Below are 24,178 nucleotides of genomic sequence, written 5' to 3'. Positions count from 1 at the left end.
GGAAAAGGAACGAAAAGGCAACGTTGAATTTCTTTAAATGATCTGTGACATCACACTAGCGAGTGGACTTATTTCACTAATCGTAGCACAAAGAGGACTGTCTGGTGACCTCCATGCAAGAAATGATTCATACATTGAAGACCACTTACAAGGTCATTCCTTTTTCCAAATCACGTCATAAATTGTTTTTAATTAATATTTCGAAAGACGAGCTCCATGACTTGCTATCGATTGAACTTCCACTTTATTTTCTTCCATTTACACAAACAGAAAGAAGTTTCATCCATGGCAGCCTTCTCTGAGGTTATATTTAATGTAAGTCCCGAGGTCTGACACGATGGATTTTTCAGAAGTGAAAACACATTTTTACTTTTGACAATGTGAAATGTATTTTTTAACGGAAGTTTGCAGTGGATTTATGAGCTGAATTAAAATGTTGGTTTAGATGTTTTTAAGAGTCTCCGCTAGGATGAAGGACAAAGTTTATAAAACAGTGGTGAGACCGGCCATGATGTACCGATTAGTGACGGTAAACGACAGGAAGCAGAACTGGAAGTAGCAGAAATGAAGATGTTGAGGTTCTTGGTTGGATAGGATAAGAAATGAGCTCATTAGAGGGACAGCCAAAGTTGGATGTTTTGGAGACAAAATTCAAGAGAGCAGACTTCGATGGTTTGGACATGTTCAGAGGCGACAGAGTGAGTATATTGGTGGAAGGATGCTGAGGATGGAGCTGCCAGGCAAAAGAGCGAGAGGAAGACCAAAGAGAAGGTTGATGGATGTTGTGAGGGACGACATGAAGACTGTGGTGGTTAGAGAGGAAGATCCATGAAATAGGCTTACATTGAAAAAGATGACGAGCTGTGGCAAACCCTAACGGGACAAGCCGAAAGGAAAAGAAGAAGAAGAAGATGTTCTAAGTTAATGGTTGGGTAGTGATTTGGTGTTTGCTTCAGAGTTCAAAGTTTCTGCATGGGTTCAAATCTTAGCTCGGGCCTTCCTGCGTGGAGTTTGCATGTTTTCTACGGGTCCTCTGGCTTCCTTTCATATTCCCAAAGCATGCATTTTACCCATATTGAAAGACTCGAACTCGGCTGTAGCTTTAAATGTGTTTTCCTACACGTGTTCTGTGATTGGCTCGCGACCCATCGAGGGTGTACGCCTCTGCCAATGTCAGCCGGGACAGGCTCCAGCCCACTGGCGACCGTAACGAGGACAAGCTCAAAAGAACAGATGGACAGAAACACAATTACATTCTCGCCAGCTCTGAATGACATAGCTCCATCCCCAAGTCTTTTGGCGAAATGAAATTCTTTAAGAAAAGGACAATCCTATCATGGAAAACCACCTTGTTCCTTCAAAAGATGGCCGACTCATGGCTCCTGGCTCCTGGCACTCGAGCAACTTTTGGATAAGTGTGCAGTCAACTGGGGGATCGGTGCGCTATTTATTATCAACAATCCCAGGGAGGGGACGGAATGCAGAAGACCCATAAGAGGTGGGGACTTCGTCACACAACAATGGCGCACCACCCCATTTGTAGTCAGTTCAAAGAAAGACACTAACTTTATTGGTAACTTCAGAGGTGTGAAAGTAACTGTTCATAACAATCAAAGTTGAGACTGTTAGCGTGCTCTAGTGGGTCGCCCGTAATTTAAAGTGGCTCGTGTGGCTTCACAAATGTAATTTCATAGTTTGGCCCCACAAATCAATTTTGGGCTCTCGAGTAGCCGTTGCCTTAGCAACAGCAATTCCAGGGGTTTAGAAGGGCATGCCTTTGCATCACACGGCCAATCAACAATCTTGCAAATGCGCTAAGAGTTTGTCTTGATTGTGTGATGCCACCAAGTGCAATTATATGCAATTAAAAATCAAACAAACAAACAGCTCTGTACTGTTCTTCAGGATGTCATTCATGTTGATTGTATAGGTCAAAAGTGGGCAAAATTTGCAAGAGCCAATCCCCACAGTGCTTGGCATTACTATCATTATCAATCTACTGTATTATTCATTGCTTAGAATCCTTGTCTGCTTGGGTGCACGAAGACATTCAACCTTGAATACTTTCCGTGCCAGATGCTTTTGGAGGGTGCGCACTTGAAATTGAATTTCAATAGATTTGCATTGGCAGCCTCTCAGCTCTCGCGTCCTTGCCCGGCGTTGTGCGACCCAAAAGCTGAAGCACCTGCCCGGACTGTACCGTTCACGTTACCTCATTTCGCAGTTTTATTGATACAAGCTGCTTCACGCTATTGAAAAGTCCCCTGAGATAAATACAGCATACAGACGAGCACTCCACCTTTAAAAGTACATCTGTCCTTCACTAAATAAATGGAGAGAGTGAACCCTGTCTTTGGCCTTGAGGAAATCTGGTGGTCGGCACTGTTGTGGGAGAGTAGAAGAACACAAGGAAAGGACAAAAAATGACAAGACCAAAGAGACAAGTTAAAAGTGAAAAATGTGGCAAGTGATAAACGTACAAGAGTTTGTTCTCAAGAAAAGGGCCAAACCGTGGATTTGTAAAAGTGAAAATCCTCCCATTGGCATCAAGGGACGTTGCAGGTTTATAAAGTTTTTGAGGTGGAAGGGAAGGGCAAAACCACAAGACCAGAGAGACAAGCTAAAGGTGAATAAAGTTGGTAAGTAAGAAATAAAGACATAAAAGAGAACCATGAAGAGAACCGGAACCATGGAAGGTATGAAAAGGAATGGCTAATAGAGAACTCATTGGCCTGAAAAGGGATGACAGTTGGTGTAGAGAGTTTTGAGGGTGGAAGGGAGTGCAGGAAAGGGTAATATTGCAGTCTCGGAGAGACGAGTTGAGGGTGAAAAGGATCGCGAAACATAAAGAAGGAACAGACATCGTCCTACAGAAAATTCAAAAACTTCGGATTTAACATGTCCCTGAGAGAACTTGAGAATAGAGCATTGAGAGGGTGCAAGGAAGAATTGACAAAATTGCAAGACCAGAGAGATCAAGTTGAAGGTGAAAAAGTCAGTGAGTCGAGAGAGATGAAGTGCTTGAAAAAAGATACTGTAAAGAAATGGGTCAAACCTAAGTTGGCAAGTGAAAGATAAAGAGTTAAGAAAGATAGTCCTTTTGCAAAGGGCAAAACTGTGGCTTTTAACATGGACAATGGGGTGGGAGGGGGGGGGGGGGACCAACTGAAGAATCTGTCACTGGGCCCTAGGAAAGCTGAGAGTCTTTTACGGACAAGAGAGAGAAATCAAGGAAGGGCAAAAGCACAAGACTTATTGTCCAAAAGAAAAGGGCAACACTGTGGATTGAGCACAGCAGGGAAGAAAACAAACGGCCAACAGGCAATGCGGTCACTGGTACGAAGGAAAATTTAGGGTTTAGCTCTGGAAAGTAAAGCGAGGGGCAAAAACAAAATATGAGAAAGACAAGATGAGAGAAAAAACAGCTGGCACGAGAGCAATGAAGATATATTTTATTGTCCCAAAGAAAATTGCAAAACGTCAGAAATGCCAATTGGGAACTGCGTCCCTAGCCTTGAGAGAAGCCGAGAATTGAGAAAGTTTTCATGTGGCGGGAAGTAGGAAGAAAGGAAAAACACAAGACCAGAAAGATATGTATTTTGGGAGAAAATGTTGGTAAGATAAAAAAAAAAAGATAAGGCAGGAAAAAGATTGCAAAAAAAAAAAAAATCCTATAGGTAAGAAAATAAATAAACTGGAAAATTTGCCAGTGGCTAAGAGTAAAGTTGAGGGTGTGGAGCAGGGGCTCAAAGTCAGTTGCGCAGCAGTCCAAAACTGAAAAAAAAAACCACTTTAGAAGGTGAGCTGAAAAGGACAAACATTTGTGAACAGACTAAAACTAAAGAATGAATTCTAATCAAAACAGATATGATGCGATATAACTCTCAATCAAATCAAGTGAAGACTTCAAACGTGCTAACTTTTCAGAGCTGGATACTTGCTTGACATTTTTCTTTTCTACATCTTTGGACAAGGTGCTGTGTTGGAGAGATTCTCAGTGTGGACTGTAGACGTCCATCAGAGAGCCGACCCACAATTGATTTCGTGTGGTTACATTGGCGCAATCTTGAGTCAACCAAGTAATGGTCTGAGGCGCTTATTTTAATTAGATTACCTGATAGTCAACAAATGGCAGCGAAAGGGCATCACGCAACATGGCAACAGACACGCAGACACTAAACTCATATAGCTCTTTACAACTACTATCATTTCTCATGTATGATATGATTTAGGATTACTGGAAATGGAAAAAAAAATCGTCACATTGTATAGCACTCGTTCACCTACGTCTTAAAATTACATGAATTTTGTTTACGTCGCCATATTGCCGGTCTAACAAAACGTTGTTCAATGCCAAGTCGGTTGGAGACAACACGTAAATACGTCTGATAGCACGACACTCAGAGTCTTGTCCGATACCGTCGGACATTTAGAAGGTGAAAATAAACAACGGTATGTGGAAAAATGAGATAAACCCGGCATAGCGGATCCGTATTTAATGTCGAAGTCGATGTTTTCGCCGATAAGAAATTGGACTGTTAACTCGCTTCCACTTGTCTTGGACAACTGGATCTACACATGGACCTGGTGACTAAGTCGTCGAGAAAAAGTCGGGACGCATACAAATACTTCGTTTGCTGGATATGTTCTCAATCAGGAATAAATCCCACATAGTGAACACGGAAACGTGTTCGGCCACGCTTTCTGATCTTTTCATCTAATATTCAATACAAAAAATAAGTACATTCCTTTCGGCTTGTCCCGTTAGGGGTCACCACAGCGAACCGCTCATAATTGTTTGGCACAGTTTTTACACCGGATGCCCTTCCTGACGCAACCCCTCTCGTATTTAATACAAATATCAATATTTAAATAAATGACCCCTGGTTTTACACAAACTCGCATTCATTAACTATGGGTTGACGGCTCGTGAACGCGGAAGCGTGTTTGGCCACACGTTAACCTTCACCGAAATCCATTGATCTTTTCAACTAGTATTCAATACAAATACAATATTTAAATAAATAACCCCGGGTTTTATACAAACTCTCATTCATTAACTATGTTGGGGAAAAAAGAGGACTGAGTCGTCTCCACGGAACGTACACGGAAGCGATTGCGGCCACACTTAACCTCCGCGGCAGTTTTTTTTTTAATACACAATGTTCTCAAATGAGCCAATTTGGCATTATAAATACTTCTTGGTAATTTGACATTGAGAAGAATAATTCCCACCTGAAATGAACCGATCGCAACACAGCCGTGTGCGTATTTTGGTTGGGTTCGTTTAATTGCCGAAATCCATCGATATTTTCTGGTCTTTTCAGACGGTATTCCATAGAATGACCTCTTTGAATATCTGTCTCGTCTCTTGTGACAACTGACAGCACAACAGGTCTCCAGTATTATAAATATTCTCCTCCGGTTCAATGTCTACCACAATGTCGAGCAGCTTTGTTTGACCGGCAATATGGCGCCGTGAGAATGCTGACGTCACGTGCACGAGCTCTATAGCCTTATATTGCTACGTAGGGGTAGTGAAAAAGGTGCACTTTTATTCCAAATTTTCAGTTGCGTACAATTAAATTATTGCTGCTTTGGGGATGGTGAATACAGCACCCTGATTGAACATCTGATCTCTTTCAGCGTTAGGGTTCTGGAAGCAAACGGAAGTATACAGGGAAAGGTAATATCACACTCCGAGAGCAAAGTGTTGACCGTGGATGAAGTTGGAGAGTAAGCAATTAAGAGTTAAGAGAGATTCTTTTGAAGAAAAGGGCAAAGGTGGTTTTAACATGGAAGATAGAAAAAAAGAATGAGCAAGGTAAAGGAAAGAGCGAAGTCCTATAGAGGTCAAAGAGGAAGAAAATTGGAAGGTTAACATTGGAAGGCAGGAAGAAGGAAGAGCAATTGAAACAGGGGTGACTGAGGTCCACTGGCACTTGGAGGCATGACGCGTCACTGAAAAGACTGACAGAAATTCACTCTGCTGTCTTCAGCTGCGACAGTAACCTTCAGCTGACGTCCCGAGGTGACAGCTTCCACCTTCCTCTGATTGGCCGAGCCCGACGGCAGTTTGATTTACAGGCTAATAACCAGAAGACGCCCTCCATCCCGCGCGTGGTGGTGGCGGTTAGCTTTGCTACAACAATATATTAGGAGGTGGGATGATTGGGGGGGGGGGGGGGGGGGGGATTGGCGCGCGGACAAATCGCTGTCCCTCCATTAGGCCACTCCATTTTCTTGATTGGCTTGACACGTGACAGCTCAGAACGGTGGCCGGCAGTCAAGAGGCAGCTTTTACCACTCATTGGCCAGATCAGGGTCGGTCCGTTGCATCGGCTCGGGACCAGCCAGCAATTCGCTATACGGTGGTAGCGCGACGTCCGAAAGATTCATCACTTGGGGTGTCGTGAACAAGATAAGCGTTAAAGAAACTGGATGGATGGATGGATCAACTAGCGGATGAGAAAAGAGACTCAACACCACTGCCAGAGTTTTAGGCTATTCCCATTCACAGAGCTTCTTTCCAGGCTCAGTTATTACCGCACAATCCGATAAATTCATGGTTCAACTTTGACACTGCTTTCTGCGACCATGCTGTTCACAAAGACCACCGACCTGGAGGAAAAGCTGGAAAATTCCTGCCTTGTCATAGGCAGCGTTAAAGAGACTTCAACAAAGATTTTAATTGTTCCGACATTTTCACTGTCCCCTCTCCAGCTCATTAAAGTTATCCCACCCGGATGTAAATAGCGGCTTTATCCGTCTTCATTTGGATGGCGCGTAAGCTCGCAAGAGCGCCCTCGCTATCTAGTGTCCCATACTGCACTCAAGCAAAGTCTGGCAGAAGGGAGATAACGCAACCATTGCCTTTGGATATCCCACAAAGAAGCGTGATTATGTGCCATTCCATCAGCCGCCTCCCCCTTCGCGCTATCTCGCGTCGCTCACCTAGCAACTCACTCAAACGGAGTTTTCAATAAATGCCGCAATCCTTCTGCCAGGCCTGCCAAAACATTGTACGCTATTCCTCAGTACACACTTGCAGACAGACTGTGAAAAATATGGATGGAACGATATCAAGTTCAGCCACAGTCAAAGGATTGATTTGGGATGTTTTGTTTTGGGTTTTTTTCTTCTCACAGTCAAGTAGTTGGAATCCCCTGTCAGTTCTTGTCTGTATGCTCTCCCTGTACTTATAAAAAGTCTTCTCTGCTATTTTATTATTATTATTATTTTATTCTACCCATCCATTATCCAAGCCGCTTAGCCTCACAAGGGTCACGGGAAAGCCAGAGGCTATCCCCGCTAGCTTCGGGCTGACTACACCCCGAACTGGTCGCCGGTCAGTCGCAGGGCACATAACAACAGCGTCACTGAGCAGGAATCGATCTCAGGCTGCTCGCACTTAAGTCAGGCGTGTGTACCACTACACCGGTTCTGAAGTCCCGGGTTCAATCCCGGACCCGCCTGTGTGGAGTTTGCATGTTCTCCCCGTGCCTGCGTGAGTTTTCTCCGGGCACTCCGGTTTCCTCCCACATTCCGAAAACACACAACGTTAATAGAACACTCTAAATTGTCCCTAGGTGCGATTGTGCGTGCGACTGTTGTCTGTCTCAATGCGCCCAGCGATTGGCTGGCAACCAGTTCAGGGTGTCTCCCGCCTCCTGCCCGTTGACAGCTGGGATAGGCTCGTGCACTCACCGTGACCCTTGTGAGGATAAGCGGTGAAGAAAATGGATGGATGAACATTTTGCCACATACTAAGATATTTGGGCAGCAGAGACATCACCCTCATTTTTTGTCGTGTAGTTATGTTTTCCCTCTGAGGACTGTTATGACTTTGAAACCATATAAATAAAAGTATGATTGCTTCATATTATGAGACTTGCACAACAAATTTTGGAATCAGAGGACAATGAAAACTGTTTTTTGACTGCAATTTATTTTAAAAGGTGCATTTCGTCACAAAAGAAATGCTTGTAAGATCTCAATGTTAAAAAAAAAAAAAAACATCTTTAAAAGTGTTATTATTTTTGCAAGAAGCATTTCTTTCTTGTGCCACATAAAACGCTGTGGTGGGCCAGATCTGGCCCGGAGGCCCGGTATGACTCTTGTGACCTACTTGCTCCAACATTCCTACGCGGAGTTTGCATATTTTCGTCTAACTTAAAGAGTTTTTTTTTTTCTCCTCTGGGTACTCCAACATCCTCCCACATTCCCAAGCATGGATGTCAGGTTGAGTGAAGATTTTTTTTTGGGTTGGCTTTACTGTGACACGTTTCACACACACAAAAAATAAAAAATGAAAAGAAGCAACTTTAGAAATCGGTGTTAATAGAGATGAAAAGATCGGAATGACACGTGCAGTGGAAGAAAAAATCCAGTTTAACTCTTGTGCATCTTCATTTCTACACTTCAGAATGTGGAAATATGTGTGAATAAAATATTGCATATACATTTAATATCAGTTTAATGGTGGTGACTGCAAATCGGTTATGAGGCTACTGTGTATATTCCACTGTACTCATTTAGGCGAGCATCACACTCCAAAAGGTACAATTAAGGGTCATAATATTTAAAATTATTTAATCCATCAGTGCACACGTTACAAATAAGCAGTTGTGATGCATACTGCAATAATTATACTAAGAGCGTATTGCGATGCAGCAGGTCAGTTGCGGGGTCACGACCTCAGTCTTGCAACGCCGCATGACCTCTTGAGTTGTTTCACAGGCAAAATAACGCATATTGAAATTGGTGTTATTTTTATCACTTTGTTTCTGCATGCTTCATTTAGTAGTAATTACTGTTTGAGTAAAAATGTGTCACAAATTGACCGAATGATTTGCTTAGAAATGAAGCCCAAAAAGTGATTTGGCAAGTCATGGGCTTATCATGAACGTTCGTTGGCAATTTGGGAAATTGTTCCCAAATGAACAAGTTCAAAAAGCCACCCCAAAAAAAAGGTTTTTAATAAAAAAAAATGCAAAAACCTTACCACCCAATTTGCGGAGACAGAGCAGGAGCCAATTAAGATGACTGAGTGGGAGTAACGAGTTGAAAATCTGCCTTCTGAGCTCAGCGCCTGTAAATTGTCTCAGCACCCTGCGCGCTGTGTGATCAAACGTTTCAAATGTGCTCCCTGATTTGGAAAAATGCATTTGAAAAAGGCGGAGGATGTGTGTGTGTGTGTGTGTCCAGGTGCGAGTGAGAAAAAGTTTATCGCCTCTTTGCCAAATAGCAGAGCGGCATGTGGCCGTTACAGCGATTAAAGATAATAATGTGCATACAATTGGCACAGCATCGAGTGTGACCGTAACTGTACATGCAGACGGATCTTAAAAGTACATTCCACAGAAACCCCCCCCAGCAGGTTTTTCCCTCCGTTGCTTCTCTCGTTCATCTAGTATGGATTTTCTCCAGCGTATTAATCGACCGAGTGTCATCATCCGTCACTCGTCGGCCGGGAAGACGGAGGCCAAAGCCACAGGGGAAAAAAAAAAAAAAGACTTTTCAATGAATGCAGCTGTATACTGTTTACAGTAAAGCCTCGGTTCTTGAACGTCCTGTTTTCGAATGAAAATTTTGAGATTTTTTTGCTTCCGGTACTCGAACACCCCTGTATTGCGCGCGGCCAGACCAGCTGACCCATGACGGCTTTGTTGTGAATTCCCACGGTGCCAAAAATCACGGAAATAAGATAATGCACGCGGCGCAACTAGTTGACCCACCCACGATGGGTTTTGTTATTGTCAATTCGAACGATCCCCCCACCCCCCCACCAAAAACCCAGAAATGACATAATGCGCATGGCACAACTATTTTGTATAACGCAGCCTATGTACACAGACGTGTCCCGGTAATGACTGTTGTTTTTCTTCTTATCGAGGGCTACCGTGTTAACCCCCAATCATGGCACCAAAGAAGCCAAATTGCTTCTTTAAACTTATTCTGGATTATTGTTCATAAAAAAAGTTTACAAGATTGAGGGCCGAGTCGCTACAGATATGGCAATCCACTCCCAACCTAGTGTACTCTACTACTAAAGCATACATTTGAAGCAAAAAATAAATATATTTCTTAAATTATTTTATTATATAAAGTATTTAAACTATACATGTATTTCTACTTTGCAGTTTCTTATCAAGAAAAGCTAAAAAAATGCTTTTAAAAAGCCACATTTTTTTTTAGGCTTGGAACGCATTATTTCTTTTTCCATTCATTGTAATGGGAAACATCGATTTGGTTTTCAAACAAATCACTTCTCGAAACGTTTTCTGGAACGGATTGTGGTCGAGAACTGAGGCATCACTGTATTGTTGTTGTGTTTGTTGTAATGTAATGTAATGGTCTACATTCATGCTCCTACGGCAGTGTTGTAAATACACATTTCTGGGTGCTAAGCGAAAGACTAACATTTTAACTATATTGAAATTGGGAAACCTTTATCCTCTGTAGTAAACCTCTGGGATTTGTGACTTTGGTAATCTTTTTCTTTTAATTTTATAAGACATGCTGCTGAGCCTGGGAGCTCCCTGCACGTTCTGCTAGAATTAAAAACGAGAAAACGAACAAAAAAAACAACAACAAAAAGAGTTGCTAATCTGAAAAGGTGTTTAGAATGCTTAAAGGTATTTAAATTAAACATTGGTGTTTGTATTATTCCAATTTTTAAATAAGGATCCAAAAAACTAAATTCTGAGGAAAAAAAAAAATCTCAGCGTAAGAAGGAAAGTTTATTTACTGATAAATTGTACTTTTAGCTATTCTGTCTTACAAGTGTTTTTTCACACAAGTATTTACTATAAGCATGACTTTACTATTGAATTATTATTAATATCTTCTTGATTTAGTAACAGAACTTTCCTCTTTCAGCCCATTCCTGAGACAAACTACTGGAACCGCTGACGCAAACATTCGGACTGCTGTCTGACCTCTCTGCAATGTTTTCATTAAGATGATAACGTACTAGTATTGAAGTGGGGGGGGGGGGGCAGTTAATCCTTTGATGATCTTGTGTGGTAGCGCACTTAGACACCCAAGTCAATTTTATACAAGAATTTTGGTCGTGTTCCAAATGGACTGCCGAGGCGCCACTGTACGACTTTCTTTCATTAGCGCCATCACAATGCCGGACTTCTTCCCCGGCAAGGTGACATGGATTGATTTTTCCCTGGCTTGTCTTGTCGAGTCCTAAATACAGTATGGATAATATATTCCTCATTAGATCTGGGACATAATGTTAATTTAGATTCGAATTAAATTAATGAGGTCATTACCTACAAAGTACATATTACGTTTTTCCTAACCCAATTACCATTGCGCGGAAAGAATATAAATCTGTACGTTAAGACTCCTGGAACGCGTTCGAAGGCACGTCCATCTCCTTCCGCGTTATCTTTGCGAATTAAGATTGTCCCGTTTGGCATTTGCGGCAGGCAGATACTGTTATTTACACAGTGGAGAGGGGGACGTACAGTCTGATAAATAGCTGGATCGTCTCTTTTGGGTGACATTTCAACGGGGTCGCAAAGGTGAAGTGCGGCCAAACATAGCCAGACGATCGCAATATGTCAACACATGCTTCGGTGCGTGCGCGCGGGCGGGTTGGCGGGTGAGCCGATCGGGTTTTGGGATTGGCCGTGCTCTTCAGTATGCACCAATTAGCCTGCCGAAACCTTGTGACATTCAATAGATAGTGCAGGCAATCATTTTAGTGTGTGTTTGCACATGACACACATACGCAGGAGATTCCAATGGATCAGTCTAAGATATGTATTCCGTATACAGTACAACCTCGGTTCTCGACCACAATCCATTTGAGAAGGCGGTTCGAGAAGCGTTTTGTTCAAAAACCGAATCGATATTTCCCATTACAATTAATGGAAAAAGAAATAATGCGTTCCAAGGCTAAAAAATTGGGCTTTTTAAAGTATTTTTTTAGCTTTTCCTGATAATAAACTGCATGGTAGAAATAAATGTATAGTTGAAATATTTTATATAATAAATGATTAAAAAATGTATTTATTTTTTGCTTTAAATGTATCCTTTAGTAGTAGAGTAGCCTAGGCTGGGAGTGCATTGCTGTACAGTATCTGTTGCGACTTGGCCCCCAACCATGTTAACTTTTTTGTTTTAACAAAAGTGTGGAGTAACTTTAAACAACAATAATGGGAGGGGGAGCAAAAAAAAAAAAACCAAATAATGTATTTTACAAAAAGTAACATACAAAAAGATTAACTCGTAACTCGAGTTCACGAAATCTTTGAAACAAAACAAAAAAGCAGAAATGCTAATGAAAGAGCATTATTAAAGTTCACAAGAAAAAAAAGCAATGCAAAACTATCGACTACTGCATCAAATCTCTTTGGTGGGGTTGACTCACCCCGAGGAAGTTCTTTTCTTTTTCCAAAGAACTTATCTAGTGTCACTTCTTTGGAGCCATGATTGGGGGTTAATAGTCATCAATAGGAAGAAAAAACAATCCGTAAATGTAGCTCACGGGACACGTCTGCGAAGAGAGGCTGCGTTATACACAATAACTAGCGTTGTGGATCAGCTGGTCCGTCCGCACACGTTATGTTATTTCCGGGTTTTTTCACGGTGCGTTCGAATTTACAATAACAAAGTGCATCGTGGGTCAGCTGATCGGGCTAACCGGGTTATGTTATTTCCAGGGTTTTTTTCTGCGGCGTGGGAATTCACAAAAAAGTTTGTCGTGGATCAGCTGGTCGGGCCACGCGCGTTATGTTATTTCCGGGTTTTCTTGAGGGTGTTTGAGTACCGATTTTCATTCGAAAGAAGACGGATAATAAAAAAAAAAAACTCAAAATTTTCGTTCGAAAACCAATTTGTTCAAGAATGGAGACGTTCAAGAACCGAGTATTAACTGTAGTAGGATTGGACTTAGCCCAGGTGGCCCATATATGGCCCCGCAAGAGCATTACAGTTCATCTGCCATGCAAAAAAAAAAAAAAAATATATATATATATATATATATATATATATATATATATATTGGAAAAATTCCTTTCAGTGTGATTTCTTTAAAAAAAAAAGTGGATTTGTGTAAAAAAGTGGGGATAATGGAGAATGTAAAATTTGATATTTTGATGTTGAAATGGTTGCATCCGGTTGAGAAAGGTGGAGAGCAAAAAAAAGGCACTTCAATCAGATAATTAGACATGCATGACGACGTCTAGTCTGTGAATAATCTCATCTTTAGCTCGCAGCGTAACCGAGGGTAACTACAAGAAATACTATCGAGGATATAAACGTACCACAGAGGGCTGAACAATGCAAGTCTCCGTCTTTGTGAAGATAAACTTCTTAAGTGGGACATTTGGAAACAACAACGCCCCTCTTGGCCCCCTGTCCGCTCCACGACGCGGTTATGAATAATGCTGTTATGGCAACATGATTGTTCAATTCCGACACAATCACACAGGCTGTCACTTCTCCTTTGCTCGCTCCTCCGTCTAATTCTACGTCGGAGATGCACGTGGCGGAAACGAGCAGTTGTGCTGCGTGGGCAGGCCCGAGTGCCAAATTGCAATTGGATTCTGATATGGCTTCATTTTTGCCATTTGGGTATCGTATCATGGCAGGAAAAAAAACAGCATGAAAAAAAAATCTGTGGTCTAAGTGTTTTTTTTTCTTCCTATCTTGGTATGATGATAATAATAATAATAACATAATGTGAATAAATTCATGCCATTCATGGATAGGCTGACGGGTTAGGTTAGACTGGATTCCCCTTGGACTATGATGTTTGCAGATGATACTCTTATCTGCAGTGAACGCAGGGAGCAGGTGGAGGAACAATTAGAAAGGTGGAAGTACGCACTAGAAAGGAGAGGAATGAAGATTTGCCGAAGTAAAACAGAATATATGTGAGTGAATGAGAGGGGTGGAGGAGGAAGAGTGAAGCTCTCGGGAGAAGAGATAGCGAGGGTGGACGACTTCAAATACTTGGGGTCAACAATACAGAGCAATGGAGAGTGTGGTAAGGAAGTGAAGAAACCGGTCCAAGCGGGATGTTGGCGGAAGGTGTCTGGTGTTCTATGTGACAGAAGAGTCTCTACTAGGATGAAGGGCAAAGTTTATAAAACAGTGGTGAGGCCGCCCATGATGTATGGATCAAAGACCGTGGCACTGAAAAAGAAAGAGGAAGTAGAACTGGAGGTGGGAGAAATGAAGATGTTGAGGTTCTCGGAGGTTGGATAGGATTAGAAATGAGCTCATCAGAGGGACAGCCAAAGTTGGATGTTTTTGAGACAAGGTTCAAGAGAGCAGACTTCGATGGTTTGGGCATGTCCAGAGGCGAGAGACTGAGTATATTGGTGGAAGGGTGCTGAGGATGGAGGTGCCAGGCAAAAGAGCGAGAGGAAGACCAAAGAGAAGGTTGATGGATGTTGTGAGGGACGACATGAAGACTGTGGTTGTTAGAGAGGAAGATCCATGAAATAGGCTTACATTGAAAAAGATGACACGCTGTGGTGAAACCTAACGGGACAAGCCGAAAGGAAAAGAAGAAAGAAGTATATTTATCCATACAAACGCGTTGTAGTTTATCGTAAAGCTGTGACATGGCGTGTTGAAAAAGTGCCCTGAATTCTCTTCAAATACATCGCGTCTCACGGCCGTTGGCACTCGCGAGGGAGAACATCGGAATTGCCTTAGTTAGCCATCAAGTGTAAATCCGGCGCTAGTGAGCGGCGGTTTGGGGGGAATGAACATGCTCCATTTATGTTGGATGCATGCAAACGGACACACGCACTCACATTCTCCAAGGCTGCGCTCTCATCCCCTTGAGTTTTGCCTACTGCTGCAACTATGAAAAATTTACACAAAAGTGATGTCATGGGCTATTTCGAGCCCATCTCTGACCTAGCAATGCTTGAAAGCGCTTACGCCTGTCGCGCTGTTTAATTAAATATTGCGAGCCTGGGCCTCCGTTTCATCATCTCCTTGTTGTTTTCAATAAATAACAATTCCACATCTCATCTCCCTGCAGTGGCGAAAGTCATCAAGTAGGAAGAGCAGGGGGGATTTCAATCAGCATTTTAGCAACTACGCGAGGGCAGTCATTGCCCCGCCATTGACAGGATATTTTGGCTTTGTTATTCTATATTCTATATAAGTTATTCTAGATTGCACACAGACCAGATCGCAATCATACACCAAATGGGTCGCTGAGGAAATTTGTTTGTGAGAGAAGTGTAAGACCAAAAGGGAGTCATTTTCCAGGTTCAACCCCCCACCCCCACCCACTTCTGCCGGTGTGCCGTGTCTGATGCAAACAATCACCGCGAACCCCGGCAGCCTATTTCAGAGCGAGAGTCAGTCGGCTCTCGAGATGACTCATGTGGCTCTGAAGTGTTGATGTCGGAGGCGCGAGTCTCGCACTGATAATGGGACGGGTCGGACAACAAAGGCCTGGCGAAAAGCTCGAACGTCGCAGGTTTAATGAGAGATAAAAAGAAAGAGCAAGCGAGCTGGAAGCAGACTTGTTTTCGAGGCTGTCACCAAGACAAGGAACCAATTAAAGGCCACAAAGGGATCGGGAGAACCAGCCATTACGCCTTACAGGGATTTAAAAGGGAAGCAGTATTTTAAATTCTTCAATTTTTCAGGAATAAGGGAAAATTACTTTCCATGTAAAAGTCAAATTCAAACTGTTAATTAAGTGGTCAGGCAATGTTTTAGCAACCGTGTCAAATTCTTGGCACCGGATGACAAGTCGCTACTTTTTTCGGATTCTGTGAACCCCTGCGGTATGTTTAAGGGGGAAATCCAGTGGTTTGCATGAACAATGTATCCAATACGTCATGTAATATCTACTCAATTTTGACAATGTGATGTTAAATCCTCTCTCTTTTAATAGTGTTTTGAGAAGTTTTTTATCGACAATTACGAATTTTCAGGGGCGCTGGCATTTTTGCGAGTCGCATGACTTACGTGCGCGGATGTGACGTGTAAGGTGCGTCCGGCAGAGGCCGCAAGCCGAGCTTCGGCTAACAGATGCCGAAGCTCGGTCCGTCAGACTCCGCATCGTTCTAGTCCGAAGAACCATCCGCAGCTGCCGGCCCAGAGCTCCGGGGGCCTTTGTTTACGGACTTAGATCCCGCGCGTAGGCCTCCGAGTAGTCAGACTCTGGTGTCATTCCACCCGAAAAACCATCCGAATAATCAACATTGTTTACAGGTACAGGTTCAAATCTGTATGGAATTATTTTTCATTCTTCCCGATCAACCGATACTGCTATTTCTTCATCAGATGAGGATGAATCTGAGAAATCAGCGCTGGGCACAATGTCACCGAGCCTTTGGTGCGGCACCTTACACGTCACATCCGCACACGTAAATTATGTGACTCGCAAAAATGGCAGCGCCCCTGAAAATTCGTAATTGTCGATAAAAATCTTCTCAAAACACTATTAAATGAGAGAGGATTTAACATCACATTGTCAAAATAGAGCACATATTACATGACCTATTGGATACATTGTTAATGCAAACCATTGGATTTCCCCTTTAACTTCTTCTTTGTGCGGCTGAAAAAATATTTTATTTTGTCGCTAGCGGCTAAGAGTTTCAAAGTACAACAAAAACCTTGTTCGAACAAAATTGTTAAAACAAGGATGTTTTGGCATGCGAAGGTCTTCCTTTTCATTTCACATTGTTAAATTATTGTAATTCTATATAAAATGTATCTTTTATTCATATTTTTGGGTGTTTGGAACAGAATCATTGGATTTACATTATTTCCAATGGGAAGCTTTGCTTTTGCATTTGTGTGAGTCCATTTTAGATCTTTTGGAAAAGACTGGTCATGAAAAACGAGATTCCACAGTATGGCTTTTGACCGATAGATCAACTGTTTGAATACCGCGTCTGACTGTCTGCTGTTGAAGTGTCCTTGGGCTAGACACTGAACCCTAAATTGCAGCAGCTGCCCACTGGTGTATGAATGTCTGTGTCAATGTCAACATGGCTTTGGTGCACTCCGTTGACCAAATGGATCTTATTCCACAAATTTTAATTCAGTTTACAAACCGGAAAACCTTTGCGGCGCAATCTTGTTTATCTCCGTCTTTGACATTTGAATCTTCGGTGCCCAGAGCCATCCCTAAAGGTCATGGTGATATTTGTTTCTCTTAGATTCAAATCCATCAACACTTGCTCCGCAGAGAGCTGAACAGATAGTTAAAAGCCCTTGAGACAAGTTTGCTGTTGGCATTTTAGGGTTAAGATCTTGGCATTTTTGAAAAAAGGAGATGCGTCGCTTTAAATGATCCAATCATTAAACTTTACCCCTTTGGTGAAGCCCAGACAGAACTAGCTACCACAGTGGGACGGTACTTTGAACGGAGATGGGCACAATGTTGTATTTGGATGGGCCGACAGAGATTAGGAACTGCCAGGATGTCACAGTACAGTATTTGGGAGGGGGAAGGCAGTTTGTGACAGTTTAGCATATCTTTTTGTTTTGTCTGATACTGTTAAAATTTGGAAGGTGATTATAAACGAAGGTACATGGAAAAATGAGAGACACTTGGCATAGAGGACCCATATTTAATGCAGAAGTCAATGTTTTCGCCGATAACATATTGGACTGTTAACCTGCTTCCGCTTAACAACTGGACCTACACATGTATCTGGTGAGTGGTGATACAAATACTTCGTTGCTGGATCTGTTCTCAACGGGGCGAAGTGTGGTCGGCGACATGTTAACCTTTGCCGAAATCCATCAATCTTTTCAGGTAGTATTCAATACAAATACCAATATTTAAATAAATGACCCCCTGGTTTTACACAAACTCGAATTCATTAACTATGATGGAAAAAAAAAAAGAGGGGACAAGTGAGTCGGCTCCTCCGTAGCGTTTCCCAAGAAGTATTCATAATGCCAAGTTGGCTCATTTCAGAACAATGCGTTAAAAAAAAATAAGTCGGTCGTCTCTAACGTACAAAGAAGCGTGTTGCGGCCACACATTAAATTTCGGTAAACCTCTCCGTGACGGACTATTTTTCTTTATCTTTTAAATATGCATTGTTCTCAAATGAGTCCAATACGTATTTAAAAAAAGAAAATAAACCTCTGGGATAGGCTTCAGCCCCCGTACACGGAAGCGTATTGCGGCCACAAGTTAAACTACTTAACCTCTGTGTGACCGACGGTTGATTTTCTTTTTTTAAATACACATTGGACTCAATTGAGAACAATGCATATTTAAAAAAAAACCTCTGTCGGTGAGAGATTTACCGAAGTTTAACGTGTGGCCGCAAAACACTTCTGTGTAGTTGGAGACGACCTGTCGGGGTTTTTTTTGTTTTTAAACGCATTTTGGCATTCTAAATAATTTTTGATCATTTGAGATTGAGAAGAATAATTCCTACCTGAAATGAAGCAATCATTACGCAGGCGTGTGTATTTGGTTGAGCGCCAACCATCGTGTTTAATTGCCGAAATCCATCGATTTTTTTCTGGTATTTTCAGCTGGTATTCTATAGAATGATCTCTTGTGAATATTCTGCTCGGGTTCAATGTCCCCCACACTGTCGAGCAGCTTTTTGACCGGCAATATGGCGCCGTGGAAATGGTGACGTCACGTGCACGAGCTCTATATCATTCCCTTGCTCGTGGTTCACAAATTGAGCAGCAGCGTAAAATTGCCACAAGACAAATGTTTCTGTTCCCAACTACAGTTTGGAACCAGTTGGAAAAGCCTTAAGGGTATCACACTGCTCCAACACACCGTAAAACTTTATGATACCCGTGGCACCTTGCGATAAACAGGATGACAAACAAACCTCTTTGAGAAGGCATTCACAGAAAACTAGGAAATGTCTGAGTCCGATGTGCTGATCAAGAATCTGTGTGCTGCCCAAATTTAAAATCTCAATTCAACGCAGCAGCTTCTGCCGGATTATTTGCGGAACGCTCGTTCCAAATCCAATGGACGCAGACAGACTATAAATGAGCTCTAAATAAGTATTATAGTATATCATATTACAGTCACACAAATCAGCGTGAAAACACCGACAATGTTGCATACTTGAACTAAAATGGCAGCCTTGCGCCGAAATCGCCATATAACACTTGGACAGCATTGCATCAGGTACATTAAAGCTTTTCATGCCTCTTCTTGGATCAGAGGGGATAGAAAGAGAAAAAAAAAGTGTGTTGAGGGAAAAGTTTCCAGGAAAGTTCATTTTTTTCGTCATGACCAAGATAGGACAATGCACGCATGTATGATTATATCGGAGGAAAATAAAATAATAACTGGATTCATTTGAAAGCTGATTATATCCCCAATTACGCAGACATTCCCTCTGACTGTCATCATTATCCCGACAAGTGAAAGGTTTGATATTTTGCACCTAAATGTGTCCTCACGAACACAATGGAGGCGTAAGATCTACACGAGGACAGCTATTAAATTCAACTCTGATGCCACATTTTATCATTAATCACAGAGAAGCAGGGTTTGCCGTTATGACATGTTTACTACATGTCAAATTGAAACTGCATTGCAGAGTCTGTAATAGTCATTTTTTTAATGGTGTCTCTGGCAAATATCCATCCAGATTGGGTTGTATGAGAAGCACAATTTAATGGAAATCTAACAAAGTTGAAATTTAAAAAAAAAATCTTTTTATCAAATAAAACACTCTTTAAACCAGGAGAGGGCAAAATATTGTACGGGTGAGGGGGTAGGGGGGTGACATAAGGCCTGCTCCATTCTTTCATACAGCCCACCAAGCGTTTACGTTATCAACAAGTAATTGTTGCTTTAACTGAATTAAATGTTTTCATTTGGTTTTAATGTAAAGATTTACTCTATGAAGAATAATATCTGTTGCGCTCATTGAAACAAAAAGGAATTAGTTTTATTGAATTTATTAATTATTTTTTAACTTAATTTGTTTCATTCATTGATCATTTATATTTCATTTAATTTTTTTAAAAAAAAGTACTGATTGATTCATTTTAAACCATGAAATAAGATATGAAAAAGAAGTTAAATATACTTTTAAAAATAACATTATGAAAGAATAATACAACTAAATACTTTATAAATTAAATTCAAATATAAATATGAATGTACTATCCCAAAAATATTTAAAATAAACTATTTTATGCATCACTGGCATTGGGCAGAAACCTGCTCCATCCAATTTTGTCAATTTTAGACTTTTTTTTCCACAAAAATCAATGCTATTGGTCAATCCCCACATCGGTCTTTTATTTCTACAAATCATCTACAAATCAAAACTGTTTAAAATGTCTTCCGCTCTTTGAAGATACAATTTTATTGGCTCAGTAAACATGGCCTTTGTAAAATGTATGTTTCTGGATAAGTGAGATGTGAGGAATCGGCCTGAAGCCAGCGACATTATCAATACTCACAAAATAATAAGAAATAAAAAATGGCCCATCTCATCTATTAAAATAATAATAATAATAATTTACAACCACTGTTTAAAACTTCAATTTGGAATGACGAGAAAACTCATGTCAATATATATATTTTTTGTATTCTTTACAGTCATATGTGTGTAAAAAAAAAGATGACCACGATTTAAAAAAAAAAAAAAATGCTAAAAATAAATAAATAAAGATGTTTGGCATGCTGAGCAGTCTAAATGCTTTAACACTTTGAATATTTATTTGTTAAGGTAAAAAGTACTGCTTTGAATTGAATAAGAACAAAAAAAATAATCATAATCACTTATCTAGTTACAAATGGTTAGGTGTATGGACATATAAATACTTTTGAACACGTGTGAACACTTACAACGAGGTTAAAAAGGACTGCAATTTCTCGTACAGTGGTTGTTTTGACCAAAGATGGCTTTATCATGTCATAAATGAAGATGTGCATTCATAGCCCTTGTTCAAGCTGCTCCTATTTTTGGAATACATGTAGAAAGACCAAAAAAATAAAAATAAAAAAAATCACCATGAAGGACAGCGTCAGGGATGAATTTGATTGCGCGCAACGCGGCCGGAGACATCTGGTCCTCGCTGATGCTGGATTCTCGCCCAGCCGAGGGAGGCCTGATGCACGCAAACATAAAGCTGCAGCATGCGGCCTCTAAATCACAAATTAATCAACGGAATGAGAGGACAAACGCCGACCTCTCAAATTCTGTCTGTGAAGCACTTAGCGTGTATTGTGGGCGCAGATAATGAGAGGATTACCGCCTCCCATCTCAAAAGGATTACGTGATACAAGCACAAGTTCAACAAAGTGTTGGCAGGCCATTGGGCAAAGCACACTTTTTTGTTTGGGGGGGGCAGTTTTAATTGTTTCCTCCAAAAATTGCTCAATAAAACATTTATTGCAAATGCTGGAAAACAACAACTTTGCTGCAGCAACTGACATTAGCTTTCGTTCTTCCATGGACTGACAGACTTACTCTATATTGTTTGTTTCTGATGGGAGCGCAATGGGCAAGGAAGGACATCCTTGGACAAGTGGGCACAGATGTCACTGTGATGAAAAGGTTTTCGTACACGGGGGTGATTCAGTCGAGCTTTTGAAACGCTTTCACTGTCGAGAATCCCCGGAGAAGCGTGCAGTTTTAGGGGAGGAAAAAAAAATTACATCCAAACAGAATCCCGCAGAAGAGTTTGCGGCAAGCCTTTGAAGGATACAGCCACCACAGCAAAGTGACATAAGGAAAGAAGGCGCATTATGCTACCACTAGATCACAGAGCAAAAGTAAGCCGCCGCCGAGGACGACGACAAGGAGAAGCGATGTTATTCCCGTAGAGATGGCTCTCTATTTACTATTGCAATCATTCAAAAGCAAAAATCAATAGTGCCGTCCAAACATTATGAACAGCAGCATTCCAGACGGTAGCCGGTGCTCACGTGAGCAGTCAAGTAAAGTAGCTCATTTGGCTTACACGCTACGATGATTTTTGACAATTACTGTACAGTTTTAGAACATTTCTTATTTTTCCATCCATCAATTTTCTTTTGTCACTTATCCTCTCAATGGTCGCAGGAAATGCTGGAGCCTATCCCAGCTGTCAACGGGCAGGAGGCGGGGTACACCCTTAACTGGTTGTCAGCCAATCACAGGGCACATAGAGACAGACAACAGTCGCACTCACAATCACACCGAGGGGGAATTTAGAGTGTCCCAATAATGTTGCATATTTTTGGGATATGGGAGGAAACCGGAGAAAACTCACACAGGCGGGATCGGGATTGAACCCGGGTCCTCAGAACTGTGAGGTCAACACTTTACCAGCTGATCCACCGTGTCGCATCTCTTATTTTTCTACAAATAAAAAGTCTCACTTGAGCCGGTGCCCCAACAACGATTACCTTTTAGAAGACAAAACATTTTAAATCATAATCAAAAATATCTATCTCAAATTCAACACCTTCCCTCTGGGAAAGTGCCTATGACTGTTCCATTGCAAAATAATATACAGCATTATATATAACATGAGTGTGGATCAGCTGGTAAAGCGTTGTCCTCACAGTTCTGAGGTCCCGAGTTCAATCCCGGCCCCGCCTGTGTGGAGTTTGCATGTTCTCCCCGTGCCTGCGTGGGTTTCCTCCAGGCACTCCGGTTTCCTCCCACATCACAAAAACATGCAACATAAATTGGACACTCTTAAATTGCCCCAAGGTGTGAAAGTGAAGTGTGGCCGTTTGTCTCTATGTGCCCTGCGATTGGCTGGCCACCCCACCTCCTGCCCGTTGACAGCTGGTCTTGGTACTACAACAGACATCTGGCTTGGGGGAGCAGACTCGCGATTGTCGGTGGATGCTTCGTAATGTTTTTTGGTCAACTCAAGTAGAGGACTCATCGTAGCAGGAAGAAGACAATTTGAATATTTCTTCAACATATAAAGGCTCTACCACTTGTGAAAACATCGGTACATATGTGTATATCTAGCTTAATTGGATGGGCCCGCCATTTTCTCGTGGAAAATGCTGCCTGGATGCTTCTGTGGTATCGTTAGCGTCAGGGCTAACATGATAGTTGTTGTTTATTTGTTTACCGCCCCGCACTCCCACCTCTCAATGGGCAGAAAACCCACTTCTGTCGCTTACTGGGACGCCCTACCTTCACAGTAGGCGTTATCGTCTCGCAGCGGTCGGAATCCATCCTTGCAAACGCAGCAGTCTCCGGCTTCGAGGTTGACGCAGTCGGAGTGCTCCACGCAGCCGTGGCCCTCCGAGCAGAAGTCGTGACCTGCGGAAGGAACAGACGGGAAGACGACACAATCGATAACGGGCGGAGTGCTTCATCAGATCAGCAGCTGCATTGTGTGATTGCAGATTTTAGATTCATTTCCCTTTTTGCTGGGTGCCATTGATTTGTTTCATGGCAGTGGAAAAAAAAAATGCTGTTCTTGGAGGAGACGGCTAGCCTTGATGCTTGATGCCTGAAAAGATTTATGCTGTCAGGAAATCAAATGTAGAGAGCAAACAATGAGGATCAGATGAAAAGGTCGGCGATTTACAGCCGGTCTGCTCTAATCTTGTCAATGTGTTTTCATCAACAAACCAGCAGTGGGATTTTTTTTTTCAAAGCAATTGTCGCCTTTTATCTCCCGTCTCTTCGTTAAAGGCAGCAAATCAATCTAAGTCTAGCTAAGGTTTCCTCAATTAAGAGTTAAATGGGTCCAGGAGAGGAAAATTCAAGGTCCAGCACATAATGATGTATAGCATGAATTTCATTCACTCGTTTTCTATAGCTGGTAGCTGACGGGCTAGGTTGCGGGCACTGCTGCAGATGAAACATATTTCATCTATGTCATATGATGAAACACATTTCATCTGCAGCGGGGCTTGGCCTGCATTGAAATGTATAAAAAAAAAAATCGCAGACGATCAGGCTCGTTTAATCGTGGCACCCAAAATCGCAATTGTGCAGCCCTAATTTTGATTGACTGTAAAACAATTCGGTCAATTTCAGCTGCGTGAGTCGGGGTGTGGCCTGGTGACGGCCAAAAGGAGCCTAAATTGTCCGCTTCAAACCAACATGGCACACTTCCTGTGTCTTTCCATGCGGGTCTACTTACTATACTTACCAAATTTTGTGTTCCAAAGTGAAACTGAGAGGGGAAGACTATAGAGCTCGTGCACCTAAGTCGTCAAATCACGTCACTGGCCCGAAGTGCCGGTCAAACAAAC

At 41.9% G+C, this 24,178-nt stretch overlaps 1 protein-coding gene across 2 annotated transcripts in view; it reads right to left on the bottom strand.

Moving 5' to 3' along the window:
* nell2a (neural EGFL like 2a) overlaps positions 1 to 24,178 on the bottom strand; it is a 109,504-nt gene that overhangs the window by 47,006 nt on the left and 38,320 nt on the right. For both annotated transcript variants that reach the window (XM_061822997.1, XM_061822998.1), the window contains one exon: positions 23,106 to 23,234. In XM_061822997.1, the coding sequence (XP_061678981.1) occupies positions 23,106 to 23,234 (129 nt within the window). The remainder of the gene's footprint in view (positions 1 to 23,105; positions 23,235 to 24,178) is intronic.

This window comes from Syngnathoides biaculeatus, chromosome 6 (genome assembly GCF_019802595.1).
Source record: "Syngnathoides biaculeatus isolate LvHL_M chromosome 6, ASM1980259v1, whole genome shotgun sequence".
Lineage (NCBI taxonomy): Eukaryota > Metazoa > Chordata > Actinopteri > Syngnathiformes > Syngnathidae > Syngnathoides > Syngnathoides biaculeatus.
Note: the sequence above shows the minus strand (reverse complement) of the source record. Positions and strands in the feature narration are given on the sequence as shown.